Source organism: Panthera pardus, unplaced genomic scaffold (genome assembly GCF_024362965.1).
Source record: "Panthera pardus isolate Hobbes unplaced genomic scaffold, ASM2436296v1 HiC_scaffold_24, whole genome shotgun sequence".
Lineage (NCBI taxonomy): Eukaryota > Metazoa > Chordata > Mammalia > Carnivora > Felidae > Panthera > Panthera pardus.
The window spans coordinates 133,737,122-133,753,311 of NW_026526810.1; the positions used below are offsets into that span (position 1 = coordinate 133,737,122).

A 16,190-nucleotide genomic window follows, 5' to 3' on the forward strand; every position below is an offset into this window, starting at 1 on the left:
AGAAAGGATCCCGGGGGTGGGGGGGGGGGGCGCTGCTGGAACAGCGGGAACAGAGGCGGTGCCGAGTGCCGAGTTGCGTGCCGCGCCCCTCCTCCTTCAGCCCCGCCGGGGCGTCCCCGACCAGGGGTGGCCTCCCTGCGGGGCTGGGCCCCAACCTCGAGGCCCTGCGGGGTGAGCCCGTCCCTGCCCCGCGGCCACGGGCTCCCCGGGAGGGTGCGGCCCGCGGGAGGCGAGCGCTCAGGGCGCGGCCGGCGGCTCCCGGGGCCGGGGTGTCCGCCCCCCGCCGCCGCCTCCCCCTCCTCCCCCTCCTCCTCCTCCTCCCCCTCCTCCTCCTCCTCCTCCTCCGGGCCGGGGCGGAGCGGGCCGGCGGCGGCATGGCGGGCGGGCGGGCCGGGCCCGGGGCGCTGCTGGCGCTGCTGGCGCTGCGGGCGCTCGGGGCGGCGGCGCACCCCCAGTGCCTGGACTTCAGGCCGCCCTTCCGGCCGCCGCAGCCGCTGCGCTTCTGCGCGCAGTACTCGGCCTTCGGCTGCTGCGCCCCCGAGCAGGACGCGGCGCTGGCCCGCCGCTTCGGAGCCCTGGCGGCGCGCGTGGACGCCGCCGAGTGGGCCGCGTGCGCCGGCTACGCGCTCGACCTGCTGTGCCAGGTGAGCGGGCGCGCGTCGGGGCCTCGGCGGCCGGGCGGGAGAGCGGCGGGGGCGGCCCCGCCGGGCGGCGATCGGGAGTGGGCGGCGGGCGTTGGACCCCCGAGTCCGCACCAAACCCCCCCCCCCCCGGCGGAGTCTTCGGCGCGGGGAGACGGGCTTTGCCATTCATTAGCTTCGTGACTCGGGCCTTCCCTGGGCCTCCCTTTCCCCTCGTGAAGCAAGGCGGGCGGACACAGCGGTGTCATCACTCCCTTGGGAGTTTGCGGGCCCCTCTGCCCTGGGACCCCCTGGAGTCAGCGTGGAGGAGCCCCGCTCTTGTCGGGGCACCGGGATGGGAAGCCTTTGTCCCTCCAGTGCTTCCCGCGCTGCCCCGGGGGAGGTGGGCGCGGCCCGGACCCGCAGGGAGCGTGGTCCACGCGCGGGACTTGGGTTTGCGGAAGGGGTTGGGGGACACCGCTCCCAGTGAGAGCCCCTCCCCCGCCCTGAGGACACGGTCTCAGAGCCCCGCCCCCTTCCTGGACCAGACGTGCCCGGTGAGGCTCAGACGCCGGGGTGAGCCGGCCTGCGATGCTTGTGGCACTTCAGGCCCCCACCTAGGTTCCTGGTGTGCGCTCTCTCTGGGGGCGCCCCCACGTGGCAGAGGGTCCCTCGTCCTTTCAGACCACCTGAGGGACATCCCTTCGGTGTAACCTCTCTGTCCTCATCTTCCCTCTGGGGGCAGTGCCCCTGCTTCTGCCGGCTCGGGATTGCACAGGATTGTGCCTTAGCTGCTCCTGCATGGGTCTAATTTCTGAGAGGCTGACCAGAACCCCTGGGGAAATGGAGTCAAGGCCAGGAAGCCCTGAGGCTGGCCCCAACCACCATCCAGGCAGCCAGAAGCCTGGGGGAGGAAGGGTCCTGCAGGCCCGCCTAGCTGACCCTCTGCAGACAGCCAGGGGAGGGGCAGGAGGGCTGGCTTGGAGTCAGACTTACTGGGTTGATCCTGGCCCTGCCACTCCTGGCTCTGTGACCCTGGACAGGTCACCACTGCACCATTGCATCATCTTTAAAATAGGGGCAATCTTAGCCGTCCCTCAGAGTAGGCACACAGACAAGAGGGCACATACTCAGGGCTCAGTGGATGATTCTGGCTGGATTTCTCCAGCGCCTCTTTGGCCCCCACTGGCTTCCCAGCTCTAGGTAAGGACCGAGTGGGGCCCAGAGGCCCATTCGGGGGAAGCCCAGAGAGGCAGAGACTTGCCTAGTGGTCACACAGCTCAGTTATGGCCACGGTGGGCACTTGGACCACACTCAGCGCCGGTGTGAGTGGGCCATCTGGGTCAGAAATGAGAGGGCCTGGGAGGGGATGAGGAAAGGGGCCCTGGGGAGCACCAGAATGCGGAGGAGGGGGACACCCGCCGTTGGTGGTCTCTGCTCAGTCCCTGTGCTGTGCTTCTCAGGGGAGCCAGAATGGTCTGGTCAAGCATCTGCCTCCCTCACCAGCGTGGGGGCTCTTTGGAAGCAGGCCCTCCCCTCCCCTCATAGTTGGGCTCGTGCATTCACTGCACATTTGTTTATTGAGCACCTACTATGTGCCAGGCTCAGCAGGGCAAGTAAGGTAGGCGGGTCCTAGGAGGAGGAAGGGAACAGTCAGCCCTGCTATCCCTCCCTGGCAAGAGGCTCCCCTCTTCCCCTGGGAATCTTCCCAGCATGGCTTGGCCTTGAGCAACCAGTGGTAGACTGGCCTCTAGCACTTTACCCCAGGCGTCTCTGAGAGTGACCTCATGTCTGGAGTGAACTTGGAGAGGGGAGCGGAGGTTGGCTCACGGTTTCTCTGGCAGGGCCTCAAGGGAGGGCAGGAGAGTGCTGGATGGAGGACCATCCTGTCTGCGAGCCAAGGCCATGTCTGGATCCGGCACCCCCTGATTTCCACCCTGGGGAGGTGGCCAAGGTGACTTATTTACAAGTTTCAGTCAATGACAGCATTCAGACATTCACATCTGCCTTAGGGAGACATACTCCAGACAGGAGAGAGACCATGAAAACATGCTCGCTCCCACAGCCCCCTCCAGAACCTGCCCCCATCTGGTGCCCACAGCCCCTCCAGGTGCCCAGGATGGCTCCTCAGCTGGAGGGTGATCGTCCCTTCTGGGCCTTAAGACTCTTTCCTAGGACTCTGCCCTCATCCAACTGATGCCTGTGCCATCAAGAGGAGAAATGACAGCTTGTGACATGTGACATCCTCAGGTTCCTCGTGTCCATATGACAAACTTCTGTGTAACTGAGACTGCCTCTCTGTGTAACCTGAAGTCATCAAAGCCTGGTTTCTGATGGAAATCTACATGGGACACACTCTGCAGGTGCATGTACAGGACAGGTATTTCCCCAGAGCCTGTTAGGGGCTGGCCCTGTCTGGGTGCCCGGGCCCAGAGGCAGTTGGCAAGTCATAGGCCCAGGCTCGAGTCCCCTTGTTCAAATCAGGAGACAGACGCACAGATACTTACCAGAATGCACAAAAGGCTTCTCCAGGGTGACTGGACACTATGGGGGATAGGGAGAAAGGCCACACTTTTCCCTGTAAAAGTCAGGGAAGGCTTCCCGGAAGAGGAAACATTGAATTGCATCTTGATAGTTCATACCATTTGAGCATGTGTTTATTGAACAATGCATGCATGATGTCTCATTTATTCCCGCCGACAACTGTGAGACTGGAATTCCTTTCCCCTTTTACAGATGAAGACACGGGCACAGAGAGGCTAAGGAACTTGCCCCAGGTCACACAGGGAATGGTAGATCCAGTCTCTAGTATGCTCTGGCTCCAAAGCCCTTCTCTTACTGACTTTGTCATACTGCCTGTTTTCTTGAAGCCCCACTGTGTGCTGGGCCCTCGGGCCCCTTCCCTGGAAGGTCCCATAGCCTGTGGGGTAGGTGGACATACAAACAGAGCATAAAGTCCCGACCAGGCAGGCCAGCTGAGGCATCTCTGACAACCGGGAGGTGACAGACGACTCCCGTGGAGAGCTCAGCCCACAAGCTACAAAGTTACATTTTGGCGATGCTGTGTGGAGGGCCGTGGGAGGGTCCACAGGGGGCCAGGGTGGGGGAGTCAGGGCCCTGGGAGGACCGAGGAGCCAGAGAAGACTTTTCAGTTGGGTCTGGAGTCACGAAGACGACTTTGCCAGATGAGGAAATGGGAAAGGAAGGAATACCCTACCTAGAGAACACTGTGTACACAGACCCAGCCTTCGTAAGCAGTAGGTAGCGGACATAAGGAACCCTTGGGACTCAGGACCATGAGTCGTGAGCCTCAGCAGCCGCACAGGGCGACTTCGGGGCAGCAAGGTGGGCGGGCCGTCTGCTCCTGTGCTGAATGGCGCAGGCAGCTGAACAGTGTGACGCCCGATGGGCTTTGCTTGGGTTTTCTGCTGCCCCTTCCACTGACCCCGGGAGGCCAGTTGCTGGTTGTCCCTGTGGACAGCAACCACTACACCCTCCTGTCATGTCCTGCTTGTGGATTCCTCAGGTCTGAGCACCAGGTTTGCTCTGTAAGAGTATGTAGGCCACGAGGAAGGGCTTGCCAGGCTCCGTGTCCATGCATGGACGCTGAAGTTCCAGCCTGGCTCCCCGGAGGCCCCCCAGTGCTCCCTCTCTAGCTCTGGGCTCGGCTTTGGTGAGCAGAGGGCACCCAGACCGGCTTCCAGAAGTCCGTTCCGCTCCTCATTGTATCCCTGGAGCTGAGGACGGTGCCTGGCACGCAGTCAGTGTCCCGTAAACGCTTGCTGAATGAAACAGTGCTGACTAATCCGGAAAGAGCCCCGCTGTGGGCATCAGGAGGGCTGGGTCTGAGCCATGGCGTGACCACTTCTTGGCACGTAGCCTTCTTTGAGCCTCAGTTCGTCACCTACATGCTAGAAGTCACAGTGACCCTACCTCGCAAAAATTAAATGAGGCGTGTGTGCAGACAGACCCTCCCTGGCCCACCCACGGCTGCCCGCTGGAGTCACAGGAGGCTCCAGGGCAACCGTGTGAGAGACGATCGCGCGCGGAGGCCTGGGCCTGGCTGTCTCGCACACTCGTCGGCTGAGTGGGACGTGGGCAACCCTGTGAGGCCTGGGACAGCGACTGACCAGAGACTTCCAAGCATACGTGGCCAAGTGGCCCTTAGCCTCACAGTAGCAGTAGAGGTGCCGGGAGGACAAGGCCGTGGTGTGACCATGATGGTTCCAAGGGAGGGAGGAGCCCCTGGCCCAGAGCCTGAACACACATCCATGAGGGCGGTTTGCCACCTGTCGGAGCCCCGCCTGGCCCTGCCGGTGAGGAGGGGAGCGTCCGGCCGCGAGAGGAGCACCCCCCAAGGCCTCTAGGGACCCAGAGCCGAGTCGGTCCAGACCTTGGCCCGCTGAGCCCATGGTGGGACCGGGGGCAGAGGGTGCCAGGCACAGACATAAATAATTACCTCTGCTCAGGTCAGGGGCTCTGACTGAAGGAGGTTCTTTTTGTTTTCTTTCGAGTTTATTTATTTATTTTGAGAGAGAGAGAGAGAGAGAGAGAGAGAGAGAGAATCCCAAGCAGACTCCACACTGTCAGCACAGAGCCCGCTGTGGGGCTCGAACCCACAAACCAAGAGATCACGACCTGAGCCAAGATCAAGAGTTGCATGGGCGCCTGGGTGGCTCAGTCGGTTAAGCATCCAACTTCAGCTCAGGCCATGATCCCACGGTTCACGAGTTCAAGCCCCGCATCGGGGTCTCTGCTGTCAGCCCAGAGCCCGCTTCAGATCCTCTGTCTCCCTCTCTCTCTGCCCCTCCTCTCCCTCCCACCCCAAATAAATAAACATTAAAAAAAACCAAAAAACTGAGTCGCTTAATTGAGCCACCCAGGCGTCCCTCAAGGGAGCTTTTCATACAGCCTGTGGAGCTGAGGCCTCTGCTCTGGGTGGGGGCGGGGTACACTTAACTAGGCTTTGGGGGCTGGGAGTTAGGCGCCCGCCAGTGAGCCCGGAAATGCCCCGGCTTCTAGGTCGAATCCGGCCTGTGACCTTGGTTAGGGGCTTCCTTCTCAGCCTCTTCTTTCCCATCTGTACAATGGGACTAAGACCATACTCCTGGCACAGTCAGTTGCGTTGAGCGATGGCCCTGGCCCACAATCTGCCCAAATGCCAGAGCTGTTGTTGTTGTTCGCGCTATTTCTCCAATGGCTGTGGCTGTTATTTAAGGATGAATCGATTGCTGCTTTCGAGGGAAGGGCATGCCTGCAAAGGGAACCGTGTGTGCTGAGGCTCAGAGGTGAAAATGGCAGAGAGTGTCGGGAAACTGAAGGGGGGCAGGAGGCGGGAGCTGACGGCAGAGCTGTGGGCAGAGCTGGATCCCGAGTGCTGGTACCTCTGCGTTGGCTCTCAGGCTGGGGTCGGGGTGTGAAGGGGAGGGATCCTCTCAGCTCTCAGGGGGTGGGTGCTGGAGGCCTGAAGCTGGGGAGGGGTCTGCTGGGGTTTGTCACCTCTGCCTGGGTTCCCGGAAGGCAGAGCCTGGGGCAAAGCTTGCGGGTTATTTCCTTCTTGGGGTGGGAGGACCCGGAAGCACGAGTGTTGGGGGCAGAGGGAGGGCTGAGCCGAGGGTTGCTGCGCGATGCCTGAACTGGTTCCAAGAGCCATCCAAACTGCGAATTGGGACCGTCTGCCGGGCGAGGAGGAGGGCAGAACGCTTCACCCATCAGCTTCCCGTCCCCAGGGCTCACAGTCCTGCCCCAGGAGGGCCTGACTACCCTGCATTCCAGATCGTGCCCATGTGGGCCCTGAATGGGGTCCCCGGTGTCTCATCAGCAGGGGAGCCCTCGGCAGGAGGCCAGGGAAGCCAAGGGCGGCCAATCCATCTGTCCCCAGAGGAACACTACACTGGCAGCCCGGTGGCAGAGGACCATCCAGGACCCTGCCCAAGGTGCCTGAGCAGTGGAGGGAGAGGGGTCCGGGGCCAGGGGGATGCGTGGGCATGGGTATTGCCAATTTGTACATGTGCCAGCCTCCACAGTGCTGGGGAGAGTGGGGTCGGCCAGAGACCAAACCCAGACCCCTCCATGCTGCCCGAATCCTACTGAATGACACCGAGGCTGTGCCTCAGTCTCCCCCTCTGTAACACTCTCCCCTTCATGGGCCCTTGTGAAGATGAAGCCAGTAATGGAGGTAGGAGCACCCATTCACGGTTAAGTACTGGTCAGGTGAGTTAGCTTCCAGCACATTCCCTACGAATTCACTCGGGGCTTACTATGTGCTAGGCACTGTCTTAGGTTCCGGGACACACAGTGACCAAAACAGTCAAAATTCCTGTCCTTGTAGGGACGCCTGGGTGTCTCAGTGCATTAAGCGCCCGGCTTCGGCTCAGGTCACGATCTCGCGGTTCGTGAGTTCGAGCCCCATATTGGGCTGTGTGCTGACAACGTGGAGCCTGAGCCTGCTTCGGATTCTGTGTCTTCCTCCCTCTCTGCCCCTCCCCTGCTCACACTCTGTCTCTTTCTCTCACTCAAAAATAAATAAACATTAAAGATTCCTGTCCTTGTAGAATTTACCTTCCGAGGAGGACAGACAGTAAGCATGCAAACACATTCATTTTTATCGTGATACCAGATGATGGTAAGGTTTGTGATTTAGGGTGTTTTTAGTTTTTTGTTTTTTTTTTTTTAAGTTTATTTATTTTGAGAGAGAGAAAGCATGTGTGGGGGAGGAAAAGGGGGAGACGGAGTGAGAGAGAATCCCAAACAGGCTCCACGCTGTCAATGCAGAGCCCCGCACAGGGCTGGAACTCAGGAACTGCGAGATCATGACCTGAGCTGAGGTCTGAAGGTTAACCGACTAAGCCACCCAGGTGCGCCTGGAGGGGGGGGTTGGTGTTTGTTTCAAGCAGAGTCAGAGGCCAGGAGGTGGAGGGCAGGGGTGGGGAGGGGTGTGTGTGTGGGGGGGGGGGGGTGGCTGGGTGTGGTCAGGGCAGATCTCTCTGAGGATGTGTCCCTTGAGTGGGGATCTAAATAAAGGAAGGAGTAAGTCCCGCAGACACGGGGTGGAGACTTCATATGAAAAGAGGAAGTATAGAAAAGTGCCTCAGGGGCGCCTGGGTGACTCAGTCGGTTAAGCATCTGACTTTGGCTCAGATCATGATCTCCCAGTTTGTGGGTTAGAGCCCATGTCAGGCTCTGTGCTGACAGCTCAGAGCCTGGAGCCTGCTTCCCATTCTGTGTCTCCCTCTCTGCCCCTCCCCCACTTGTGTGTGTGTGCGCGCGCGCGCACGCGCGCGCGCGCACACACACACACACAACAACACACTCTCTCTCTCTCTCTCTCTCTCAAAATAAACATTAAAAAAAATTTTTTTTAAGTTTTTTTAATACATTAACAAAAGGGGGCCCCAGACCCTTTCTGGCACACAGTAGGTACTCAAGGGCTGCTGTTAGTGGTAGCAATATTGCGGTCATTTGGTCTAACCGAAGCATTAAGGCAAGGGGAAGAGAAGGTGAGGAGCTAGGAGGCCCAGGGTTGCCGCTACCTAGTTGAGATCGCCGTGTTGCCAGACAGATGGGGGCCCCATTTTACAGATCAGCGGCCTGAGGCCCTAGGAGGCGGGAGAGGTCACGCGCATCCTCGCCGCCCCTGTCCCCGCAGGAATGCTCACCCTACGCCGCCCACCTGTACGACGCCGAGGACCCGTCCACGCCGCTGCGCACGGTGCCGGGGCTCTGCGAGGACTACTGTCTGGACATGTGGCAGACGTGCCGGGGCCTCTTCCGCCACCTGTCGCCCGACCGGGAGCTCTGGGCCCTGGAGGGCAACCGCGCCAAGTTCTGCCGCTACCTGTCGCTGGACGACACGGACTACTGCTTCCCGCGCCTGCTGGTCAACGAGAACCTCAACTCGAACCTGGGCCGCGTGGTGGCCGACGCCAAGGGCTGCCTGCAGCTGTGCCTGGAGGAGGTGGCTAACGGGCTGCGCAACCCCGTGGCCATGGTGCACGCGCGGGACGGCAGCCACCGCTTCTTCGTGGCCGAGCAGGTGGGGCTGGTGTGGGCCTACCTGCCCGACCGCTCGCGGCTGGAGAAGCCCTTCCTGAACGTCAGCCGGGCGGTGCTCACCTCGCCCTGGGAGGGCGACGAGCGGGGCTTTCTGGGCATCGCCTTGCACCCCGGCTTCCGGCACAACGGCAAGCTCTACGTCTACTACTCAGTGGGGGTCGGCTTCGACGAGTGGATCCGCATCAGCGAGTTCAGGGTCTCCGCGGACGACATGAACACCGTGGACCACAACTCTGAGAGGTGGTTGCCCTGGGGGCCCGGGTGGGGTGGGGTGGGGTGGGGTGGGGGCGGGGCTGAAATCCGGCCGCCAGGCCCCGCAGGTCGGCAACGGTGCCACCGGACCGATCCACGGTGTGCACCTGCCCTAGCTGCTAAAACCTCTGTCACAGCCAGGGAGGGGGCCGAGCCCCATGTCCTGGGCTCAGGGGAAGGACAGTCGCAGAACAGCACCACAGGATCACGTCCAGACTCCTGGATCAGCCACTGCGGGTGGTTCATTCCATCTGATTCTCCTAAAGCCCAGGGAGAGTCCGAGTAGTCTCCCCATCCTGCAGGTGAGGAAGGGGAGGCTTGGACAGGTAAAATGACCTGCTAGGCCACACAGCTGGCCTAGAATCCCCGTGTCTGTCTCCCGAGCCCCACCTTCCACTTCTCCTCCCCTGGACCCTCTGCTCCCTCCGCCTCCCCCAGCAGGTTTCTCTGCAACTTTCAACATGAGCCTCCTTTCTGTGTATTATCTGTGCCCCACCCCCACCCCGTGTTCAAAACCGCTTTGACCCGGCGTGGCATGAAGGACATATGCATCAGTCTGGGTCCAACAGGAAAATAAACCTAGTACCAGCTAATTCAGCAGGCAAGATTTGATGCTGAGAGTTAGCTATTGAGGCGATAAAAATGAAAGAGCAGCCCAGGGGAGAAGCAAGGCAACTCTGAGTTTACCAGCTGGAGGAGGCTGCCTCTACCTCTTTCTAGGACAAACTGAGAGAGTTGGGCCACTCAGTGGAAGCTGGAACCACAGTGGGCCTGGGCAGGGGGAGTTGCAGCCAGGGAGGAGGTACAGCTACTGCCAAGACATTGCCTGAGCAGAGAGAGAGAGAGAGAGGAGAGAGAGAGATGGGGAGAAATACCCTGGCTTCTCCCTTCCTCCCGCCCTCCAATCTCCTGCCAGTGCCTTCCATTGGCTGACCCTAGCTGGAGGCCAGCCAGCAAAGGAGCATGGGAAATGTAGTTTGCAGGGTCAGAGTCTCTGAAGCAGAAAACAGGTAGGGGCAGAACCAGGACTGATCTGAGGCAAATAATGGCACATCATGTACTTAATAAAACTGGAAAATCTTGACATTGAAAGTATAAAAAGGAGAATGAATCAAATATGCTGGCTCATGTGAGGGCTAATGTAGGTCTTGTCAGGCTGCGTTAATTTTGACTATGAGCATCCTGGCAGCCGGAGCAAAAGGAGAAAACGTAATTCTCATTATCTTACATGAGGCTGTGCAACCAGTTCTCCAAGAGATAGCAGGTTGATCACACGGCTCTCGGAGCAGAGAGACAGAGGGACTGAATGGATGTGCTTCACTGGTGACTTTTAGAAAGTGACTCTTGATAAAAACTGAAGGTGGGACACAAAAAACACAGATGAACGTACTTCGGAGTGAGTGTTCAATGAGGGTCCTCTGGGGACCTATCAAGTACCAGGCTAGAACTTGACTCAGGGAGGGACCAGGACCGAGTGGTCGTCCTTGCCCGAGTCAGCTGTCAGTCTCCATTCCCAGGGCTGGGATCCCAGCGGGAGGTGGAGGCCTGATGGTCTGAGCTGTCCTTTCCGGGAAGGACTTGGAGGTCGGGGCTCTGTTTTGCTCACCAGGTCACATGTGTTGGCCTCACGTGTGTCGGTTTCAGTGGAAGGTCTTGGTTCTGGAGGCCTGAAGCCCTGGATTCAAGTTACCTGACCTTCTTGTGCCTTGGTTTTTCTTACCTGTATTAAAATAAGGGGTCACGAAGTCAGTGACCTGTCCCGGAAAACCTAAGCAAACAGGGCCTTGGCTACAAGGGAGGATCCGGAGGAGGAAAAGGGTGAGGATTAGTAGCTACAAGACGCCAGAGGAACAGAAGGGAAAAGTTCTTGGCTTTGCTAAGTTTGCTGCCTGGTACCAAGATATCTGGGTGGAAACCCAAGAGTCCGCACTCATGAGCCACTCTTCCTATCCCTGCACCTCCCACTTCTGGAGGCAGCACCAGCAGCCAGGGAAGCGTGGCTTCCCCCTGCCTCTTGGTTTCCACTCTCCATTGGCAGACCCCAACCAGAAGCCAGCTGGCTGGCCACGTAGTGGAGGGTTTTCTGCCACGGCAGTAAAGGAAGTTGCCGAGGGGCGAGTTTGTAGTTGAGCATAGCTCACATCAGCAACCCACCTCCTTGGAAGTTACGGTACATAGCAAATGAAGGGGGCGTGTAGAAGAAACCGGTTGTGCCGGTGACTGGGTCGCCAGGGTTGCATAATCGTAACTGGGGAGCTAGCGGTGGGGAGCGGTGAGGAGGCCTGAGTCCTAGTCCCAGCTCGGCTCCCTATGGGCTGTGTGACCTTGGGCCACTTGCTTAACCCCTCTGCGCCTCCAGTTCCCCACTAGCACAATGGAGTGAATCATCCTCGCCCAGACTCCTAGATAGATCCTTCTAAAAGTCACCTGCTGTAAAATGTATGAAAAGTCTTTTCAGCTGGGAAATGGCATCGAAGAGAGAAGAGATTTTATTGCTGTGATCTTCTTTTGTGTTTTTGCTGAGGTTGTTTTTATGTTTGTTTGGCGGGGGTGGCTTATCTCCTTTTAGGATAATCCTGGAGATCGAAGAACCAGCCTCCAACCACAACGGGGGCCAGCTGCTATTTGGGGACGACGGGTACCTCTACATCTTTACTGGTGACGGCGGGATGGCCGGAGACCCCTTTGGCAAATTCGGAAATGCCCAAAACAAGTACGTTCTGCTCTGGGCTGGCTGGTGGGTTGGTTTACATACTCTCCTGGAGGAGGGGGGTTACTTCCTCGGCCACACAGTGCAGGGCAGTAGAAAGGGCTTTGGGCCCCAGTTCAGTCTGCAGCTGGCGACTCCTGTCAAGTCGCTTCCACTCCCCAGTTAGAGGGGATAATAATAATCTCCAGGGGAGGCTTGGCATGAGGAGTAAAGGCAATCCTGTGTCTTGAGGACCAGGCACAGAACCCACTTGTCCCAGGTGCCTGATAAGTGACATCAGAGAGCCTCTGGGAAGATGGGCTTTTATTGGAAGGCAGCCCAGCCCTGCTTGAACTAGAGGAAGGAAAGAGGTCCTTCCAGAACCAAATGGGGAGTGTGAGCTGGCTGGAGCAGGAGGGCAGGAGGGCCCCTGCCCCACGGGTCACCCACATATGGCCTGGAAACCGAGGCATAGTCTTGCTGTTAGGTATCTACTTCTTGGGTTGAGCGGATGGCCTGCCATTATTCCACTCACACACACACACACACACACACACACACACACAGTGTAGACGAGGATATCTAGGGCAGCCTCCTCCATTCTCTTAGCTAAACTGACAAAATCTTCTTTAGCCCAGAAAGTAAAAATAGCGAGGGTGATGTTGATTACAGTAATTAAACGTTCATGATTTGTCACTTGCGCTCTCATACGTGACGGTGTAGGAATCACTGAAGCTTTCTCATGTTTGGGATGTGTTTAGAGATGTAGTTGGGAAAATAGAAATTAAGGATTTGTGGATAATTGGACAGAACTTAAAACATTATTTTGCAGCGACGAGTTTGGCCCCCTTCTGTAGTGAAGCCGGCTGCACAGTGTGTGGGCTCAGGAGTGTGATCCGTGGCTTGGTGCTGAGCAGGCTGGAGCGTGTGGAGGGGGGACTCCTTGGGGCAAAACCTAAAAGACCGCAATCGGGGATTAAGGGTGGGGCATCTTTGGGTGGGGTTGAAGAAGACCTCATCTTTGAGGTAGGGGTGGTGGGTGTGGAGGGGGGGAGGTGGTGGTGAACTGAACGGGCCCTCAGGCCTGCCTGGTTCTCTGACATGACATGCGGTGGTGCTGCCCGCCCGTGATGGCCCGGGGTGTGGGACAGAGAAAGAAAGAGCACCAGCCTCCTATTTCCTGCTGAGATCTGCTGAGGTTTCTCTCCCCTTCCCTGAGCCCTGACCTGTTCTCTTGTGTGATGCTCCTGACTTTGATTGCTGGGTGTTGAAAGAAAACTGTAAATACGAGTCCTTTTTAGGAGTATTTTCACGCCCCCCCACCCCACAGCCACGTAGGGAGGCAGGAAAGAGGGAGCGTGCTAACCTTACAGTGAGGAGACAGGCGTGGGAAAGTTGGAAAGCGCGTGGTGGCAAAGAGCTTGGGCTTCTGTGCTCCCGCGCTGCCTGGGCTGGATCCCAGCTGTCCCTTTACTAGCGGTGTGGCAAGTGGGCACGTTATGCGGCCTTTCTGAGCTCAGCTGCCGCGTCTGTAAAAGGGAATCACCGAACTGCTCTCCTCGAGCTGAGGCGTTAGAGGGTATGTTTGTATATGCGACGCTTCCCACGCAGCCTGGCCCGTAAGAAGGTGCCAGATAAATGCTGGAGCAGTGAGCGAGGTTACCCAGCTGGTAAGCAGCTAAGGAGGGCTTGAACCAGGGCCCTGGCCCTCCCCCACGGCCACCTTCCAGGCTGGCCTTGACCTGGCCCCAGCACCCGCCGCCGGGGGCGCCCGAGAGCCCCGGCGCCGGGCGACCCCGAGCCGCGCCTCCTCCCGCCCGGCCCGCAGGTCGGCGCTGCTGGGCAAGGTGCTGCGCATCGACGTGGACCGCAACGAGCGCGGCCCGCTCTACCGCATCCCGCGCGACAACCCGTTCGTGGACGACCCCGCCGCGCGGCCCGAGGTCTACGCGCTGGGCGTGCGCAACATGTGGCGCTGCTCGTTCGACCGCGGCGACCCGGCCACCGGCGCGGGCCGCGGGCGCCTCTTCTGCGGAGACGTGGGCCAGAACAAGTTCGAGGAGGTGGACCTGGTGGAGCGCGGCCGCAACTACGGCTGGCGCGCCCGCGAAGGTTACGAGTGCTACGACCGCAAGCTGTGCGCCAACGCCTCCCTCGGTGACCGCCATCCCGGACCCTCTCCGCGCCCCCCCTCCCCCGGGGCCCATCTCCCCGGATCTGCACCCCCAGCCCCCGCCATGGTCGTGCCCGCCGCCTCCCTTGTGCCCCTCCCGCCCCCACCCCGTGTCGCGTGGACACCACCCCCGCGCGCCCCCGCGGACGCTGGTCCTGGATCCGTCCCCCACCCCAGGGGGTGTGCGCCAGTGCGCTCTCCCTGCCAGGCCGCGCCCTCCCCCGCCCCATCCTGGATCTCCCCTTCTTCTCCCTCGCCAGCGCTCCTGGGCTGTTTCTAGCTCTCCCGCCCCGTCCCCTTCCCGCACACCCATGCTCGACTCCCTGCTTTCCGGGAGCTGTAAGGGGCCCCAACTCTGGCCCTCCTGGTGACCTCCCATCCCCTTGCCCCTCCAGACTCAGCCCACCTACCAAACTTCATTGTGGGGGGGGGGGGGCTGGCCTCCAGTGAACCCACATGCTCACCCCCAGCTTCCGCCCCCCTGCAGATGATGTCCTGCCGATATTCGCCTACCCGCACAAACTGGGCAAATCGGTCACCGGAGGCTACGTGTACCGGGGCTGTGAGTACCCCAACCTGAACGGCCTTTACATTTTCGGCGATTTTATGAGTGGGTAAGTGGCCCATGGGCTCCTGTGCCCGAGCAGCCCCACTGCCCTGAGTGTCTCTGGCCGCTGCCCCCGCGTTTGTGTAAAAAAGCGAGGGTACAGTGGCAGGGGCATGTGAGTATGTGCAGGTACGTGCTCCCTACAGCTGCTGTCTGACGGGGACCTTCAAGGGCCAGGCAAGCAGGTCTCTTCCTCTGGGAGGAAGTCTGGAGTTACAGCTCAGGAGACACCCTAACCCGCCCCCTTTTCTCCTGGTTTCTTCCTGAGCTTTGCTGGCTGCCTCGGGCACCACCGTGAGGGCACAGCTCGCCACTCAAGACGGGATGCCTGTTTAGTGCAGACCCATCGGTCTTCCCCTCCCACTTGAGGTTCCCGGGCTCCAGGCCTGACAGCAGTCCTGAGGGGCAGAGGCGGAAGGGGGAGGGCATGAACAACTTCCGCACACACTCTGGGCCACCTGGCTTCTGAGGAAACCAGGACCCTTCGCTGTACTAACTGACCGGGGCTCCAGGGGGCATTGGCCCAGAAGAGGCCAGAGAGGTCATTCTGCTGGAGTGGGGAGGATGGGGCTCCAGCCAGGGTCTGACCATGGGGCCCCTGGAGTCTTGTTGCCCAGTCCTCATGCTCTTTGCCAGTGGCATCTCACTCACTAAGACCCTAAAGGGTGTGTGTGTGTGTGTGTGTGTGTGTGTATGTGTGTGCGCGCGAGCATGGGGTGAGGGTTGGGATATATCAGATTTTGGAGCGAGAAAAGTGAGCATACCTCCTAAGCCTGCTGTGGGTCAGACTCTTTCCCAAGGAGAGCCCATGACCGCCTCATCCTCCCATTGTCCAGAGGAGGAAACTGAGGACCACAGGGCCTCAAGCAAGACATACACCTGGCACAAAGCTTAAAAGTGCTGCTGGGGAGGGGGATGCCTGGCTCAGTTGGAGGGACAGGAAGCTCTTGATCTTGGGGGCGTGAGTTTGAGCCCCACATCGGGTGTAGAGGTTGCTTTCAAAAATAAACGGGGGCGCCTGGGTGGCTCAGTCGGTTAAGTGTTCAACTCTTGGTTTCGACTCAGGTCGTGAGTTTGAGCCCCAAGTCGGGCTCCATGCTGACAGTGCAGAGCCTGCTTGGGATTCTCCCCCCCCCCCCCGCCCCTCCCCAACTCATGCATGCACTCTCCCTCTCTCAAAATAAATAACCTTAAACATTTAACTAAATAAGTAAAAAAATTTTTTTAAATAATTAGTTGCTTTAATTTTATCTTATTTTTAAGTAATCTCTACCCCCAACGTGGGGCTCAAACTCACGACCCCAAGATCAAGAGTGACATACTCTACAGACTGAGCCAGCCGGGTGCCACCCCAAGCAAAGCTTTTTTTTAGAGATTACTTAAGAATAACGTCTTTTTTTCAATGAAAATTTATTTATTTTAATTTTTTTAAAATGTTTATTTATTTGAGAGAGAGAGAGAGACAGAGCGTGAGCAGGGGAGTGGTAGAGAGAGAGAGAGACACACACACACACCCACAGAATCCAAAGCAGGCTCTAGGCTCCAAGCTGTCAGCACAGAGCCCAACATGGCCTTGAACTCACCAATGGCCAGATCATGACCTGAGCCGAAGTCGGACATTTAACCGACTGAGCCACCCAGGAGCCCCTTATTTATTTTTCAGAGAGAGAGAGAGAGAGAGAGAGAGAGTGCGTGCATGCACGAGTTGGGGTGGGGCAGAGGGAGAGACAGAGGGAGAGGGAGAATCCTGGGCAGGCTCCACGCTCAGTGCCGAGCCTGACACAGGGCTCGATC

At 59.0% G+C, this 16,190-nt stretch overlaps 1 protein-coding gene across 1 annotated transcript in view; it reads left to right on the forward strand.

Annotated features, from left to right (window-relative positions):
• The first annotated feature begins 334 nt into the window (after positions 1-334).
• HHIPL1 (HHIP like 1) overlaps positions 335-16,190 on the forward strand; it is a 30,316-nt gene continuing 14,460 nt past the window's right edge. Inside the window, 5 exon segments of the mRNA XM_019461902.2 lie at positions 335-644; positions 8,269-8,915; positions 11,497-11,640; positions 13,445-13,773; positions 14,277-14,403. Coding sequence (XP_019317447.2) covers positions 375-644; positions 8,269-8,915; positions 11,497-11,640; positions 13,445-13,773; positions 14,277-14,403 — 1,517 coding nt within the window. The 5' untranslated portion in view covers positions 335-374.